General features: G+C 45.0%; 1 protein-coding gene across 5 annotated transcripts in view; it reads left to right on the top strand.

Moving 5' to 3' along the window:
• The window catches only part of col6a2 (collagen, type VI, alpha 2), a 64,835-nt gene extending 47,328 nt beyond the window's left edge, over positions 1-17,507 (top strand). For 4 of the 5 annotated variants that reach the window (XM_072261245.1, XM_072261248.1, XM_072261246.1 and 1 more), the window contains exons 25-29: positions 304-349; positions 954-1,106; positions 1,636-2,088; positions 3,166-3,204; positions 14,035-17,507. In XM_072261245.1, coding sequence (XP_072117346.1) covers positions 304-349; positions 954-1,106; positions 1,636-2,088; positions 3,166-3,204; positions 14,035-14,624 — 1,281 coding nt within the window. In that variant the 3' untranslated portion in view covers positions 14,625-17,507. Of the gene's footprint in view, positions 1-303; positions 350-953; positions 1,107-1,635; positions 2,089-3,165; positions 3,205-8,615; positions 10,054-14,034 lie in introns of those variants that run through there. The other variant, XM_072261249.1, reaches the window with a different exon arrangement.
• The last annotated feature ends 1,322 nt before the right edge of the window (positions 17,508-18,829 follow it).

Here is an 18,829-nt window from a genome sequence, read left to right as displayed (position 1 = left end):
AAATCCTTTGACTACTGTCATTAATTGGATATTAAAATAATGGGGATGAGGTTTCCCTGACTGTGAACAATAATCCAACTGAGTCAGATTCTCTTTCCAAATGGACTTGAGCAGACGATATCCCTAGTAGACCAACGGAGGGTGGTAGTGGCCCAACCGGTTTGTTGAAGTCGTCAGCAACTATAGAGCTTGCAGAAAGCTCCTGCCATTTCACTTGACACTTATAGCATTGTCCCTGGTCACCTTTTGGTTGGGTTTCTGTGGAAGAGCTTCTTTGATTGCTCCTGTCACTTTATTCCCTAGGAATGCGATGTGATGATGTACATTCGGGAGACTTGCGGATGTTGCGGTGAGTCTGGCGGTTCACAAACCGAAGATTTTAACATGCAGCCACATCGTAGAGGCATTTTCCGGTGGGCCTTTCTAACAGTAAAGGGAAACTGGTAGAAGGGGACCAAGTGTGCTGTACATGCAAGTCAATGTGGAGGTGCCAGCTTCTCACAGGGTTTCCACTTGACTGATATGGACATGGCATTGGGTTAGATCTTCCATAACTGGAGCATTCACTACTCCCCTGCTGTTGCCTCTAGCAGAGTCTTGGGTGCAATCATCCACTGGGTGGGCAACCCTCTGGCCCACTCTAGTGATGAGATTGGGGTTGACAAAAATGGGTTATCTCACGAGCTGTTTAAGTTCTTTCACAATAACTGCACAAGTGATGTGTCTTCACAACACCAAGATAGTCTACAGGATTGGCTGGTTCTGTTGTCTCCTACCAACCCTACATTCCAGTGATCACTATTTGGGTCTCTGAGTTCAGCAATCAGCAGTTTCACTGATTTTGGGTTAGATTGCTTACGTTCACAAATCTGTCAAAATTCTTTCAGAAATGTTTACTTGGTATATTTAAACCTTATCACTCCCACCACCCCACCCCCCACTCCTCTCTCCAGACTGTGAGAAGCAGTGTGGACCACTGGATATTGTGTTCGTCATTGACAGTTCTGAGAGTATCGGACTGACCAACTTCACCTTGGAGAAGAATTTCGTCATCAACACTGTGAGCCGGTTGGGGACAATGGCCAAGGACCCGAATTCTAAAACAGGTCAGCAACTCGGGAAGGCACCCTTATGCAAACTAACCCCTAATTACATTAATGGGAAATTTTCTTCACATAATCTTATGTTTTAAATCTTCCCTGTCTATAATTTAGATCACTTGAACTAGTCTATTACTTTATTTTTACATTTTGCCTATCTCATTCATATAATTGCATAACAAGTATTGACCAACAGTGTTGCCCACCTACAATAATCCCTTTTGTCTACATTAGAACTGTATCCTTCTTTGTCCAAATGCTTCAAAAAGAATACTAGTTATATCTGTGTCTACCATTTCCTCTGGCGGTGTACTCCAGATATCAAACTTCATTTGCAAACTCTCAGCTTTCTGCATTTGCGAATGTCACCCTTGATCGGGACCTAGAATTAGAATGTAACAATCCTAATGTATTGTGGCCTGTACATTGCCTCTTTGCTGTGCATTCTACTTGGCTCCCAGTAATCTCTGGGGTTTCTTGCTTTCCTGTTTACTCTGCACTATCCGTTAACTTTCTGGCGTTTGTTGAACTGTAGGAGCCCGCATTGGTGTTGTCCAGTACAGCCACAATGGAACATTTGAAGCTGTACAGTTGAATGACCCAAAAATCAACTCCCTCTCGGCATTCAAGGAGGCAGTGAAGCAGCTGCAGTGGATTGCAGGTGGGACGTGGACCCCGTCTGCCCTCAAGTTTGCCTACGACAAGCTGATCAAGGCCAACAAACGCGAGCACGCAAAGGTCTTCGCTGTGGTGATTACGGACGGGCGCCATGATCCACGGGATGATGACGCGCTGCTCTCCTCCCTCTGCCAGGGTGATGTTATCGTCAATGCCATCGGCATCGGAGACATGTTCTATAGGGAGCAGGACGACGAGACACTGCGGTCCATCTCCTGCCAGCAGAATGGGCGCGTGCAGAAGATGAACCTCTTTGCCGACCTGGTGGCTGAGGAATTCATCGACAAGATGGAAGAACTACTCTGTCCTGGTAGGTCCAACTTATGGGAAGTAGTTCAGACATGTCTTCAGGAAGCTTGAGTTACTCCACGGTATCAAACAATCTCACCACACTTTGCTCAGTGGCTCATAGACTTCTGTTGTAGACCCTACTGTTGAAGTTTTGACTAAATCATCCCAGGGAGATGATTACCACTGTATGGAGTGTGTGTGTGTGTGTATATATATATACACACACACACACACACACACACACACACACACACACACACACACACACACACACACACACACACACACACACACACACACACACACACACACACGGCTTATTGATGGGACAACAGCCAGGAAAGTGAAGGAACGCTCCTGTGAAGCTGGTTAACTATGCTCCCCTCCCACCCCCAAAATTGTTGTCTTGGTTGAAGAGAAAGCAGGTTTTAAATGAGGCACTCCTCACTTCTTTTCCATCCCTATCATTCCTTAACAAAACAAGCTTTCAAGTCACTTTAAAGCAAACACAAGAAACCGCAAGTGCTGGAATCTGGAGAAATCAACAATACACTGGTCAAACAGCGTTTGTAGGAGGAAAGAAATCGTTGATGATTCAAGCCAAAACCCAGCATCAGCACCTCCCACCCCATCTCCCAGACCTCCCCCCTCTTTGCTTCACTACCTTCCAGATGCTGTCAATAAATGGCTCTTGATCCTTATGTGAAAATTCAAACCACTTGAAAGACAGCCGAGCTTCTCATGAGGGTTGTGGTGAAGGCAAAACTATAGCAAGGTGTTTAAGTCAGAGTTGGATGTATGGTTTGGGCTGGGGGGACGTTTCTTTTAGATTGGGGTGGCTTTTCTCCTTTCTATCTATCTGACTCCACCACTAAAGATTAATTATAAAATGTTACACAAAGTTATATGGGATGGGTATACAAGATCAAACCCATTGGCTGGGGAACTGTAGAAAGAATGGAGCCTGGATTGATACACACTACTCGATAGACAGAGGATAAATGTGTTTAATTGAGGAGATTACTCTTTTAAAGTTATTTCTGGGTTCTTGCCAAAGGTGTGAACGATTTTTACATCCTGTTTCTCTTTCTTTCAGAGCCTGAGATTATCTGCCCTGATCTCCCATGTAAAACAGGTATGTTTCAATTAACTCAGAGCCCATTGAGTAACTGCATTGCCTTGAGACATTAGCTTATTCACAGAGAGCAGGAAGGCAGGACATTGAGGGAATCCGACATTTAGGTATACATGGACAGTTTAGGGAACTAAATAGATTGTTTTTTACTGAACTGGAACCTTGCCTATAGCACACAAAGTGTAGATAGGTAGGGAACAGGTAGTCTTGCCTTACCCACTGGGCTTTCCTTTGTTTTTAATCTTCAGGGAATTAATTGAGGCAACTTTAACAGAAAATAATATCATAGCCTAAGTCTTGAATTGGAAGTTTAGGGCACATTTGGATTGTAGAGACATTTACCAAATCGTTTTTTATATATATATATATATATAAAATCCAGAACCAAAGGTAAGAATATTTATGTTTTACTGTTTAATGAACAACTCATTGATGAAAGGGTGTATCAGTTACTTTGAAATGCAGCCAATCCCTTGGACATATTCATCTATGTACCTAAAATTGCTGGCTGGGACTGGGTAAGAAAATGGTGTAAGTGAAGTTCCGTCCCTTTGTTTGGGCTTCTAACCATGGAGGCAGATGGAAAACAAGCACTGCATCCTGGTGTCTCTACTCTGCTGAAAGGGAGGTCCAAATGGTCCGTCGGGAAAGGCTGAAACTCCCTTTGGTTCTGCACTCAATCCTTGTGATAAATTGATCTGCTGGCCTATGTTGTTTCAGTGGCCAGCTTGTGGTATATACAGGCCACTTGCCCCTGGCAACCCTTGTCGAAGCATGAAGCTAACTGGCTGCATGTGCTCAACTGACCTTTACAGCAAGCCAGAACATGGACTATAAGAATGGCCAGGACTGAGCTGACCATAGGACGTAGATGTATGGACTGAACCATGGAATGCAGGAAGTGGGTGGAAGCTGAAAGGAGTGCTTGGTGTTTATTGTAGGATCATTCTCTGCCGGTGTATACTACAGAAGCATATGACCTGTAAATGAACCAGATTTGTTTGTACAATGAGAAGATTTTGCTGACCTATCAACAACTGCAATAGCTTATGAATTTTGGGTGGCTTTCAAGGAGCCTTGTGCATGCATTATTAAAGCAAAGCTACCTGCAACCTTCCCCATTCTTGCTGCAACCCTAACCTCACTGCAGACTCTCCTTGGTAACAATGGGACAGGAAAGATGCTTGTCTTTGAATGGGAAAACATCAGTTGGTTGTTGTACTCACACCTCTCCTGTGTTACCAAATGTTGGGAGCTGAGCGAGCTCATGCATGCATATGACTTCAGTGCTCGTGATCAAAGACTAATTGAACTTGAAGGCAGAGTACTGGGTTAACTAGCAGTGTGGAGGAACAGGAAGATCTTGGGGTCCAAGTTCACCGATCCATCAATGTTGATGCACAATTTGGTAGGGTGCTTAAGAAGGCAGATGGTCTGTTGGCCTTCATTAGTCGGTTGATTTGAGCTCAAGAGCCACAAGTTAATGTTGCAGCTCTATAAAACCCTGGTTCGAAAACACTTAAGAGTATTGTGTTCAGTTCTGGTTGCCTCATTGTAGGAAGGATGTGAAAACTTTACAGGGAGTACCAGGATGCTGTCTGGATTAGAGAGCGCATCTTATGAGGATAGGTTGAGTGAGCTAGGACTTTTTCTCTTTGGAGTGAAGGAGGATGAGAGGTGACTTGATGGAGGCGTACAAGGTGATAAGAGGCAGAGACAGAGTGGACAGCCAGAGACTGTTTTCCAGGATGGAAGTGGCTAGTGCAAGAGAGAATAATTTTAAAGTGATTGGAGGAAAGTCTAAGGAGGATGTCAGTGGTAGTTTTTTCACATAGAGAATGGCAGGTAGTTGCAAAGTGTCGCCAGGTTTGTGTTGGAGGCAGATATAATGGGTACATTCACGAAACTATTAGATAGGCATATGAATGAAAGAAAAGTGGAGGACTGTGTGGAAGGAAAGGGTTCAATTCATTTTGAAGTGCATTACAAGTTCAGCACATTATCATGAGCTAAAGGGCCAGTATTTTCTGTACAGTTGTATGTATTACCTGTGATTATACATTCCAGACTTGGCAATCTCAGGAGATAACTTTTTCTATATTTTAAAACAACAATATTCTGTAGTTTTAGAAACCTAGACCATAAGACATGGGAACAAAATTAGGCCATTCTACCCATCCAGTCTGCCCCACCATTCCTTCATGACTGATCCAGGATCTCACTCAACCCCATACACCTTCCTTCTTGCCATATTCTTCGATGCCCTGACCAATCAGAAAATAATCAGCTTCCACCTTAAATATGTGCACGGACTTGACCGCCACCGCAGTCTGTAGCAGAGTGTTCCACAGATTTACTACTCTCTGGTTTTTATATATTAAAAAAAAAAAAAAAAAAATCCTCCTCATCTCTATTCTAAAAGGTCACACCTCAATTTCAGACTGTGCCCTCTAGTTCTGGGTACTCCCACCATAGAAAACATCCTCTCCACATTCACCTTATCTAGTCCTTTCAACATTCGGTTGGTCTCAATGAGATCCCCCTGCATTTTTCTAAATTCCAGTGAGTACAGGCCCAAAGCTGCCAAACACTCCTCACGTGTTAACCCTTTCATTCCCAGAATCATCCTCTTGAACCTCCTCTGGACTCTCTCCAATGACAACATATCCTTTCTGAGATATGGGGCCCAAAACTGTCGACAATACTCTAAGTGTGGCCTGACTAGTGTCTTATAAAGGCTCAGCGTTATCTCCTTGTTTTTATATTCTATTCCCCTTGAAATAAATGCCAACATTGCATTTGCTTACTTTACCACAAACTCAACCTGTAAATTAACCTTCCGGGAGTCTTGACTCCCAAGTCCCTCTGCACATTTGATGTTTGAACCTTCTTCCTATTTAGGTAACAGTGTGCACTATTGTTTCTTTCACCAAAATGTATTATCATACATTTCCCAACACTGTATTCCACCTGTCACTTTTTTTCCCCATTTTTCCAAATTTGTCTAAGTGCTGCTGCAATCGCATTGTTTACTCAGCACTACCTACCCCTCCACCCATCTTCATATCATCTGCAAACTTTGCCATAAAGCCATCAATTCCATTATCTAAATCATTGACAAACAATATGAAAAGTAGTGGTCTCAATACTGACCTCTGATAAACACCACTAGCCATGGGCAGTCAACCAGAAAAGGCCCCCTTTATCCCCACTTTCCTGTAATGCCATAGGACTTTATCTTGTTAAGCAACCTCATGTGGGGCACCTGATCAAATGCCTTTTGAAAATCCAAGTAAATGACATCCACTGCCTCTCCTTTGTCCACCCAGCTTGTTACTTCCTTGAAGAACTCTAACAAATTCCCTTCACAGAAACCATGCTGACTTTGACTTATTTTATCATTAGTCTCCAAGTACCCCGAAAAATCATCCTTAATAATAGATTTCAACACTTTTCCAACCACTGAGGTTAGGCTAAATGGCCTGTAATTTCCTCTTCTGGCTTCATCCCTTAAAGAGTGAAGTGACATTTGCAATTTTCCAGTCCTCTGGGACCATGCCAGAATCAAGTGATTCTTGAAAGATTGTGATCAATGCATCTGGTATCTCTTCAGCAACCTCTCTCAGGACTCTGGGATGTAGTTCATCTGGTCCAGCTGACATATCCATCTTAAGACCTTTGAGTTTGCCTGGCACTTTTTTCCTTTGCAATAGCAATGGCATTCACACCTGTTCCCTGACACTCACGGACCTCTGGCATGCTGCTAGTGTCTTCCACAATGAAGACAGATGCAAAGTACCCATTAAGTTCATCTGCCATTTCTTTGTCCCCCATTACTACCTCACCAGCATCATTTTCCAGTGATCCAATATCAACTCTCACCTCTCTTTTACTCTTTTATATAACTGTTTCTTGTTTTATATTATTGGCTAGTTTGCCCTCATATTTCAACTTTCCCTTCTTATAACTTTTTAGTTGCACTTTGTTGGATTTTAAAAACTTCCCAATCATCCAACTTCCCACTCACTTTTGCCACACTATATGCCCTTTCCTTGGCTTTTATGCAATCCTTAACTTCAATTAATTCTCCTCTTATATCATCCAAATACTGTGGGTTGTGGCTTAGCAAGAGCACTTTAAAAGAGCAGGTTAAAAGTTTGTGGACCTGTCAGATCTAAAGCAGAGGTCAAAGTCACACCAGGATGTGGAAATTGAGGGTGGGGGGGGGGGGCGGGGGGTCATTGCGTTACTGGGATGGCCATAATACCATAAGACATAAGAGCAGAATGGGGCCATTCGGCCCAGTGAGTCTGCTCCTCCAGTCCATCATGGCTGATTTATTATTCCTCTCAACCCCATTCTTCTGCCTTTTTCCCATAACCATTGACAACCTTACTAACAGGAACTTATCAACCTTTGCTTTAAGTATGCCCAATGTTTGGCTGCCACAGCCATCTGTGCATTTAGTTCCACAGGTTTGCCACCTTCTGGCTAAAGAATTTGCTCCTCCTCTGTTCTAAAGGGACATCCTTGTAATCTGAGGCCCTGTCCTCTGGTTCTTGAATCTCCTGTGATAGGAAACGTCCTCTCCACAGCTAGGCCTTTCAATGTGTTTCAATAAGATCCCCTCCCCATTCTTCTAAACTCCAAGTACAGGCCTAGAACTATCAAACGCTCCTCATACGTTAACCCTTTAATTCCAGGAATCATTCTCATGAACCTCCTCTGGACTCTCTCCAATGCCAGCATCCTTTCTTAGATAGGTGTCCCAAAGCTTCCCAATATTCCAAGTGCAGTCTGAGCAATGCCTTGTAAAGCCTCAGCAGCACATCCTTGCTTCTATGCTCAAGTCCTCTCGAAAAGAATGCTAGCAGTACACTTGCCTTCCTTTCAGCATCTTTGAATGATACGCCAAAAGTCCATTGTCAACGTCTGCCAGAGAACCGTTCTGAAGAAGCTTTTTGAACTCTCTGTAGCCCAGCAAGCCACTGATTTATCTCATTGCCGTTTGTGGGACTTTTGAGAGAGTGAAATGCATTGTAAATAATGCACTTTATGTATTTTGTAACTATTGCACATTATGTTAATAATGTGCAAGTCCCTTTCTTCCTTTCCCCTCTTCATCCTAATTCTTCTTTTTAATCCGCTTCCTTTTTGCTCTTTGTTTTCTCTTTAGTTCCCCTCTCTTCCCTCCTTTTACAAACTTGTCCATTTCACAGTGGCATCCACATTGGTATTCCATGCTTCCGTAAAGGCCATGGTGCTTTTTCCTGGCATGAGGAGCAATTGTCCGTTCTCCTTGTGGACTGTGACGGGAAGGACTTGGAGAGGAGCTGTTCAGGTTTACTGGTAACTGAGTAAATGGTAGCCAATGCCAGCAAGCCTAAACTCTTCTTTTTAATCGTTTTCAGATGAATTTAACAGTAACGATGCATATTCAGATAACCCGTTCTTCCCATGGTTTGACAACTACCCTGAGAACTGGATTTCCAGCTTCCAGGAATCAAACCTTCCTCGTCTCTCAGAGGACTACAACAAACTGGTGGCAACCATGGCCTTCAGGGCAGGGATGGCCAAATTTGCCAGCGGAGAGGAACGCAAAAACTGGACAAACTTATTCATAGATTCTTTTAAAATGGTTTACAGAGACATAACAGGGGATGCCGACAAAGCATTCCAGCTGTGCTAGGGGAAGTGTGCAAATAATCCATGGCTGGGACTGCTTTACGGCACACGCTGGTTCCCACTGTTGAAGGACATTGGAAGCCAGCTTGCTTCCCATTCCGAGCCTTGCATGGTGTCCCACCCTCCAAGTCTTTCGCAAGCTGATCCGGGGGGCCAGTCTAACCAGGCATGAAAGGCCACTCATTGCAGTCACGCCCAGCTTTTTCCAGCTGCTTTAACAGTTTGCCGCAGGTTTGGGATGGATCTCAGGACATTCACCACCCACGGAGCCTTTGCAACAGAGGAGAAACCTGTTCAGCCCACTGACTCCCTGATGGCTTCTGGACATTTGCATTCCTGAACCTGGCTTGCTACATACCGACAGAATCTTCTGGGATGTGACGGGGGAGGGGTGGATGTGGTGGCGGGCGGCTGTGGAAATTTAGCAGTGCAAAGGCCACCCAGGATCTCCGGGAAGCCGGACTGATTGCAACTGGAATCGGAGTGTTCAGGGTGGGAGCAAGGTGACCTGAAATCTGTAGCTGGCTAGGGCTTATGAAGTAAATCTCACTCTGATGTGAAATAAGAGTAGAAATTGTTGGAGATTATCTAAAGAATCTGCATTCAGACTCTACAATTGGACCTTGAAGCTCACACCTCCGCTCTGATGTATCCCCAAAGCCTACATCGTCTCTAGCACCTCCTCATCATCAGGCCACCAGGCAGTTGGGTATCTTCCCAAGTTGATTGGAAAGGGATTGACCTCCCTTTGTCCCAATAACTGAACTTCAGAGACACGTTGATTTTTTTTTTCTGCACACTTCATGTTTCATTTTGTGATTTTTGTTTTTATCTTTCTCCTGGCATGGCTGTGTCCTGAGAATTGACCTCCAGGACACATCTGAGACTTAGCAACCCTGACAAACTGAGCTGAAGGTGGGGGGGGGGGGGGGCGTCCTCTGGAATGTGAGCTGTTCGCTTCCACCCCCTCACCCACCAAACTCCTCAGATGCCAACAGTCTGCGTAGTATTTCCAGCAACATCTGGTCCCCACCACTCTGCCTGTCTCTGTGCACCCCCACGCATACAAGGAGCCCGCTGGCGATGCTTGCTTCTGCCTGTTTGGATGCAGTTTTTTTAATCGATGTATATGTATTATTCAATAAACGATTTATTTCATTCTCAGATGCTGGATGATGTCTTAATAGAAAAGAACAAACTTGCATGATCTAGTGACATCAACTGTGGCTGTGGTTCCTAATGCAGGGAGGCCGGCAGCCTGTGTCCACACAGTGAGATGCAACAGACAGCTTCATGACAATAGCCAGGCCATCTGCTTTCACCGAAGTTGATTGAGGAATAGGTATTAGGTAGGGCCCCTGTTGTCAGCCGTGAGCATGTGGGGTGAGGACATGTTGAGCTCTGCCTTTGTGGTCTGGTTCTTCTGATCGAGAGTGAGACCACAATGGACCAACTTATGCCCTTGGGCTTTGCAACCTGTACTGACGGAGCGGAGGGGACATCTCACGGAGTACAAAGCAGTCTTTGTGCTTTGAGAGTGGAAGGGAGGTCAAACACTGCCTCTGCCCCAGCGCTGAGGATGTGGGCTTTGGGGAACGCTGGTCAGTGAACCTGCATTGGGAGCCCCCGGCAGTTGGTTTCAGCGACTGTGGAAACTGTCTACACCGCCTTTTTGGAAAGCCTGTGCTGGTGTTAAAGGCCACCCCAGGGGCTGGCGCACTGTGGTGAATGTAAAAGCCTTAATTGCTGCTCCGAGATGTTTCCCGTCCACCCTTGTGAGTTCTACTAAAATGCTCCATTAAGCTGCCTGTAGCAACTTGCAGAGTGCAAAACAAAAACATTCTGAAAAGAGAGAGTTGGTTTTTGTCATGGAGGATAAAGGGGATCACCTTTCGGTGCACCAACTTGGGGCAAATCGATCAGAATTGCTCCAGACCAGAAGGCAGGCCTACAAGGTCCAAGTGGCCATTTCTGTGGACTTTGTGGCTCCATGGGGCATGTGGATAACACCAGCCATGTAATGAAGTATTGCTTCAGTTGGGTCAGTGGAAAGAGTGTAAGAGATAAAGCGGGCATCCTCTCTGGTGGGTCTAACAATGAGTTAATGTCACACACCCAATGACAAAGAAGGAGGAAGAGTGGGTAGTAGGTAAAGGTCTCAATTTCTTCACCACTTTGGTGGTGTTCCCCACCAGCAAGATAATCAGATGTCCGACACCTTTTACAGTTCAGCAGAACATTGTGACAGAAAGTGATGTTGAGTGAAGAGGTATTCCTATCCAGGACTGCTTCTGATCTCACTGCATTGATTGGTGGATGGATTTTGTTCACTTTCACACCTTTGTGAGGACAAGTTTCCAATGGTAAGTAGGCTCCTAGAAAGCCACAGGATTAACTGCAGTGAGGTGGAACCAAGCAGCATATCACGTGGGATGTGGAGAGAGGGATGATTCAGTCACCCTCACTGTGCTGGTTACCCATATCCCCCTCTCCTCCACTCCCTTGCGTGGTCAGACCAGCGTGGCCACTGTAAGAAACTTGCAATCTAATTCTCAAAGGGGCAACTCCATAAACCTTTGATGGTCTATCTAAAATCCATTGGACTTAGATCTATCATGTCAGCTGAAGTATGGGTGCCGAGAGAGGACATATGTGTCTTTGGGAAAAAAACCACTGGAAACTCTCTAACCATATGTTACCAGTTGCCAAGTGATGTTTTCTCCCCTGGGCCGCTGTTCAGTTGGTTTACATCCATGGTGCAGCTACTTGGCGCGTGATCATTGTGTGCGTCCCATGATTACAGAAACAGGAATTCTGCAGGCTTCTCCTTTGCTGATCTTATGCAGGGCTTTATGGAAAATTGGAGAGGGAACTGCCTATTCTGTAGTCATAATTCTGTGAAAGCCTGCTTGATCCAAGAACCATTCCTTTTGAAGTTGTAAGTGTAACTCCACTATTTGAGAGAGGCAGGGGTGGCAGGTGTGGAAACGAGGCTGGTTAGACTGTTATCAGCGGTGGGCAAACTGTTTGAATTTATAGCTAGAGCAGTTACAACTGATTGGAGAAAACTAATGTGTATTTGGAAAGTGTAAGTCTTGCCTAACATACCTCACTAAACTTAGAAAAGTGTTAAATGATTGAGTTGGATTGATGTTTAAAATATATTAAAATTTACAACTGACATAATAAAGCTGGTAGAATGGAAGACATGTTGTTGATTTAGAATGGGCATTCATTAGTCAATAGAAAATGGAATTGGAATAATTGGCTGTGGTATAACTGGAGGCTCTGTGTTGGATCCTTACCAATCACTGTTTGATGATTCACGTGGCATGGTAAAAATATCTAAACTTGCTACTCAAATTGATAACCTTAAGTTTAGAGTGTACAGTTTGTGTACAAGTAGGAACTCATAGTCTGAAACATAAACTAATTGTACTGAAATGTTAACTTCCAGTCAACGAGCTGGATAGTGGAGAGGGGGTGAAGCATTGCTTGGACTCTCTGGAGTCTTGTGTGCAGTCCAGGCACTGCACCCTCAGAATGGATACGTTGCCCTTGGGAGCAGAGTGTCAATTCGAGACGAAGTTGCCAGGGCTCCACAGAGTTGGATTATGTGGAAAGGTCGCATTCCTTCTCGAGACTTAATTGGAAGCTGCTCAAAACATTGACAGGCTAAACAGAAGGAAGCTATTTTCACCAGCGTCTGCATCCTGAATAGAAAGGCTTGATGGTATTTGGGCCTGGGAGCATTTCCTCACACAATAGGAGGGAATCTGAGATGCCCTCTGGCAATATGCTGGAGATCAAATGATTATTTTGGAAATTTTTGAGGTGGTTGGAATTTTGACAGCTAGAGAAGATGAAGCCTTTCTACAGAAAACTGATGGAAGCAGCGGAATTCTTCTTGGCCTGCATACTAAACCTTCAGCGTAGATATGGAGAAACTATTTTCTCTGATGGAAGGAAAGGCAAGGGAACGTAACACCAAGAGTTTAGCCTCTGAAACAGATGACCTGGCTGTTATCCCACTACAGCTTGCACAGCCCTGCTGTGCAGCAATTCCAACCATGGGTGAAACTCCAAGAAACTCAGTCGAGCAAGTAATCACTTCCAAGGTCAAAGAAAAGAGTGAATAAAATCCAAGGTTTATTCTCAGCTTCAGGTGGTTACTTTCTCACTTACGATTTGTGCCGGGGGTTTTCTGACACTGCCTGTGATCAGAATCAGAGTCAGGTTTACTTTCACTGACATATGTTGTGAAATGTGTTGTTTTGCCACAGCAGTGCAGTGCACTGCATAAAGTATACCATATGTTACAGTAAGAAATGCCTAAAAATAAATTAAATATGTAGCGCTAGAAGAGAGCAAAAATCGTGAGGCAGTGTTCACACATTCACAGTCCGTTCAGAAATCTGTGGACGGTGGGGAAGAAGTTGTTGCTGAAACATTGAGTGTGTGTCTTTGGGTTCCTGTATCTCCTTTCTGATGGTGGTCATGAGAAGAGAGGATTTCCTGGGTGATGGAGATCCTTAATGATGAATGCTGCCTTTCTGAGGGTCGCCTTTGAGGAAGTGCTCGATAGTGGGGAGGCCAGTGCCCCCGGTGGAGCCGGCCAAGTTCACAACCCTTCCGGAACTTCTTCCAGTCCCGTGCAGTGGCCCCTCCATACCAAATCGTGATGCAGCCAGTTAGGATGCTATCCACCGTACATGGGTAGAATTTTGCTGGAGTTTTGGGTGACATGCCAGATCTCCTGAAACTCCAATGAAATACGGCCGCAGCCATGTCCTTTTGGAATTGTTTCAATATGTTCAGCCCAGGGTAGATCTTCAGAGATGTTGACACTCAGGAACTTGAAAAACTGCTCCCCCTTTCCACTGCTGATCTCTCACTGAGGACTGGTGTGTGTTCCCTCGACTCCCCCTTCCTGAAGTCCACAATCAATTCCTTGCTCTTACTGACAATGAGTACAGGGTTGTCCCAACACAGTGCAATGATTTTCACTGCGACCACGCATACATGGCTTAGGCATAGGACAATAAGCCCAACTTTGACCAATTTGGGATGGGTGGGTGGCGGAGAGAGGGGATGCATCCCGGTGGTACCTTGTTGGACCTAACGTGCCCCTCTTGTTTGACCCAGAGCTGGCCGTCGCACCGTGCACACAACGTCCGGTGGAGCTGGTCTTCATGATCGATGGCTCCGAGAGGATGGGTGCGACCAACTTCCGTCTGGTGCGTGAGTTTGTGCAGAAGGTGGCGACCGAGCTGCCCCTGGCCACCAGCAGCAGTGACATCCTGAGGGCCCGCCTCGCCGTCCTGCAGTACGGGGGCGAGACGGAGCAGCAGCTGGCCTTCAGTTTGAGCCACAACCTGACAGAGATCCTGGACTCCCTGGCTGAGATGAAGTACCTGGACTCGGCCTCCAACGTGGGCTCTGCCATCATCTACGGCATCCGCAACCTGTTTCAGAAATCCACCAGGCTGGGCTCAGAGCTCTCCTTCGTCTTCATAACGGACGGCACCAGTGGCAACAGGAGCCTGGGCGAGGCAGTGGACACCATGCGTAAACACAATGTTGTGCCCACGGTGATCGCAGTGGGTCAGGACGTGGACATGGATGTCCTGTTGCAGATAGGGTTAGGGGAGAGGGCCGCTATCTTCCGGGCCGATGACTACTCCCAAATCCTGCAGCAAGCCTTCTTCGACAGACTCATCAAGTGGATTTGTTAAGGACTTCACATCCGAAGCCCTGTGCTCCCCAGAAGGTTGGCCCCAAGTACCTTCATTTTATATTAGTTTTATGTTATTCAGGAAAAGATAAAACAAGGTGCTTTGTACTCATGTAATTGTTTTGTTTTTGGTCCTTATTTTCCTCCTGTCACTGTACGTTTCTTGCTCACCAAGTCTCGAGAATCGCTGGGAGTTGCCCATTCCAATCGAACGTTCCCTTGGGGTGACTCTGCCACTGAGGTCCTGTCAGTCACTCAGGACGTTGGTGCCTGTAGCAACTCCATCACACCTACTGGAAAAGCAAGCAGCCAGCTTCTGCCCCACTGGCACTGTGCCTCATCTGACTATTTTTTCCTACCAAATAATAATAGAAATTGTATAGAGCTTTTCTCATCCTTAAAACAAACACTATCTTTTTTTTTAAATGCCACTATAAATCTTCTCTTTTGTCCAAAGAGGTCACCTGTGCAGGTATCCTATAAACACCAGGTCAGTCCTGGAAGTAAATGGGAAATTCCTGGAGCTGCCAAGACCATCTTAGAGATAAGGAAATTCCTGGAAATCCAAGGACAGTCCTGGAGGTTCCTTATGATGCAAGGACAGTCCTTGGTGTAAATAGGAAATTCCTGGATGTTCCAGGAGAGTCCTGGAAATTAAATAGGAAATTCCATACAATGCCAGGACAGTCCTGGATATGAAATAGGAAATTCCTGGAGATGCCATGGCAGTCCTGGAGGGTGGGAAACCCTGGAGTTCTCTCCCCTTGTGACTCTGCCTGCCATCATAAGCAGCACATTATTTTTTACTGTTTTGTAACTCTTTCATTGAAGTGTGCACTGTTAACTTGAATTTCTCTGAGCAAGCTAGGGAGTATCAATTGATGCCAAGGTTTGAGATGGAGGCCAGCCACTTGAATTGAAGCTTCCTTTTCCTCCCACTGTCTTCCATCTCCCTCCATCCCATCACATCCAATCTCAGTGTCCTTTCCCAGCAGCGTCATCCCATCAAGCTGCCTGCTCTTAACGTACTGTAGGGTAGCCATAGGGAAATACAGGCCATTGGATAGGAGGGTGAAGAGTATACTGGCCACCCTAACACGTTACCTAGACTCTGTTCCTAAATACTGCTACAGTCAGCCTGTTAGCAGCGTGCAGTCCGAGATCTGTCCAACTCAGTTTAGTCCTCGCCACTTAAAGCACCACTGTTTAAACTGTGCAGTGTCCTATAACTGACCAATAGCCACAACACGCCATGTCATTTTCAGAGTTTGCTGACCTTGGGAGAAACATTTGTGCAAATAGATCAGTTCACATCTCAAAATAACACGATGGGGGGCAAGTGAAAAGGGACGTGAATAGTTTGTCCTCAAGGGCTGTTACATTTTGTGTGGATAAACCCTCTTAACCTCCTCACTGTCTTTGCTTAGCATGGGACAGAATATGGGCAAAGCCAGTTGCAGGGCATCAGTCCCTGAGAGCTGCAGAAATTCTGTCCCAGTTGCAGGGCATCAGTCCCTGGTTAGGCCACGGGGTTTCTGCCATCCAATCCAGGTGCCAAAACACACTTGCACAAACACTTGTAAAAGTAGTGGGAAGATTTTGGATAAAATGAGTGGAATGGAATGAAATGGGCCATTAAACTTTGCAAGTCACTTGATTGCATTGTATAGATTTAAGCTTGATAAAGGTGCTATTTTTATTCTGATGGTAACAATGTATTAGTAGGCATGTGTTGTGGGACTTGGGAGGCTGCTTTTCCCCTTCACCAGCAGGTGGCGGTATCGTGCAATGAGTGTCCTTTCCCACTGAGTGAACTTTTAGATCAGGTTCAAATTCAAAGTAAATTTATTACTTTATAATAAATTTTTATTACTTAAAATAATAATAATACATAAGAAATAAATATCAAGAACATGAGATGACGAGTCCTTGAAAGTAAGTTTATAGTTTGTGGGAACAGTTCAGTGATGGGGTGAGTGAAGTTATCCCCTTTGGTTTAAAAGTCCTAATGGTTGAGAAGTAATAACGCTTCCTGAACCTGGTGGTGAGGCTCCTGTACCTCCTTCCTGATGGCAGTAAGAAGAAGAGAGTATGGCCTGGATGGTGAGGGTCCTGAGGTGAAGACACTTAAGCAGATATGGGCAGTTGCATTGAATGAAATGTACCCAAGTCATTGGCTCTCCCAGATGCTGGCAAGATGTTCCAGGGCTTTAAGCATGTTTAGTTGGCACCAAACAACCTCCTCGTGTGTCCTGCCTTCTGCTGGCTCCACACGCAGGGTGGCAGAGAGTCGCCCTTCAGTGTCAAATGTCCAGCAGCTCAGTCCTCTTCCCTAGTATCTGGCTCATAGAGGTTCTGTCAACACAGTGAGGCTCATCAGACTTGCTGGGTGAGGCAGCCACCCTTTGACACTGAGGCCTGGGGGGTGTAGCCTGTTTACTATCGGGGAGCCACAAAGCTTTGTAGTATATATCTCTAGAGAAACAAAAAATTTTGGAGGTACCCAACAGGTCAGGCAGCATCTATGGAGAGGAATAAACAGTCAACGTTTTGGGTGGAGGCCCTTCGTCAGGATTGGTGAAGGGTTCGGGCCCAAAATGTCGACAAGTCCTGATGAAGGATTTTGAGCTGAAATGTTGACCATTTATTCCTCTTCATAGATGCTGCCTGACCTGCTGAGTTCCTCTAGCAATTTGTGTTGGTTGTTCTGGATTTCCAGCATCTGCAGAATCTCCTGTGTTTATCATTTCTAGAGAATGTTATTTTTTGCATCGAAATAGTCGTTACCAGTTGTTCCACAAATGTATTTTCATACAATCTGCTGCATCCAAGTTTGAATAGTTCTGTATTGAATACCAAACAAATAAATGGATTTTTCAAAATATCTCTTCCGATCTATGGATAATTTGTGCAGGAGTCTCTTTGAATGCTTACTGATAAGCCATTGTCAGTGTTTTAAATAAGTTTGTTATAGGGTCATAGAGATAGACTGAAATGAAACAGGCCTTTCAGCCGACAGAGTGCTCCAAGCATCAGTCACCATTTTGTTTTAAGACACCAATCCTCTGTTAATCCACTTTATTCTCCCCACATTCTTGTCAGCTCCTGCTGCCATTCACTAGGGGCAATCTATGGCAGACAACTATCTCATCGACCAGCTTGTGTTTGGGATTGGGGAACAAACCCAGGCAATCACAGGGGAAATATGCAAACTCTACACAGGCAGCAGCTGAGGTCAGGATTGAACTTGAGTCACTGGGACTGTGAGGCAGCAGCTCTGGTGACTGCGCCGCGCATTATTGCTAAGTAAATGTGGCAGATTTCTGAAGCCACTGTTTTAAAAAGGACTGGCCTGAACACAGAATTCTTCTTGAGCCCACCGCCCCTTCTGAGGCAAAGGCCACTGACAGTAGCTCGCCAGAGTCCTGTGTCCTGGACCCAGGAGCAGACCATCTTCTTTCATTCCTCTGCTGGTGATGAGGTCTTTGGAGCTTCTATTGGCATCTCTGTAACTCTGGGTTTTTAATGGGACATGGGTTGCTGGCCCGATGCCCAACTCTTTCACAGCCAGACTTGGGACTATCTATGGTGGAGCTATTCTCAGAACTGGCTTATATCAATATTTTGGACCTCTGCAGGCTTCCCCTTGAAGTAAGCAAGCTCCATTTTTACAGATGTCCGTAAGCTGGTTTTGTCCTTAAGTCAGAAAATACAGCAACATCACTCAACATTGTAATCAGACCTCCATTGTATTACGATGACAGATTCAATAGCTCACGAGGCTGATAAGAGAAAACAATTACTAATAGTGGTGAGAGAGAAGACACTAGTCCTGCTGTTCATAAGATTTAATAATATGGGAACACATTGGTATGCACAGCTGCCCATAAGTTGAGCATTTGCAGCTTATATCCAGTATATCACGATCTAATCAATGATTGGGCCTCCACAACTCCCCAAGGCCAAGAAATCCAAAGATTCACCACCCTCGAGGTGAATAAATTTTTCCTCACCTTATTTCCAAACAATTTGCCCTTTATTTTGATGTGCAACTCTTTGTTCTGGGTTCCTCACCCGGAAGAAAAATCCTCAATGCTCCAAGCATGTCAAACCATTAAGAAATTTTGAAAGCTTCAATGAGATCTCTCATTCCTCTCAACTGAAAAAAACAATCTGGGCCTAATCTGTTCAGCCTAACCTCAGACA

This window comes from Mobula birostris, chromosome 6, assembly GCF_030028105.1.
Source record: "Mobula birostris isolate sMobBir1 chromosome 6, sMobBir1.hap1, whole genome shotgun sequence".
Lineage (NCBI taxonomy): Eukaryota > Metazoa > Chordata > Chondrichthyes > Myliobatiformes > Myliobatidae > Mobula > Mobula birostris.
Note: the sequence above shows the minus strand (reverse complement) of the source record. Positions and strands in the feature narration are given on the sequence as shown.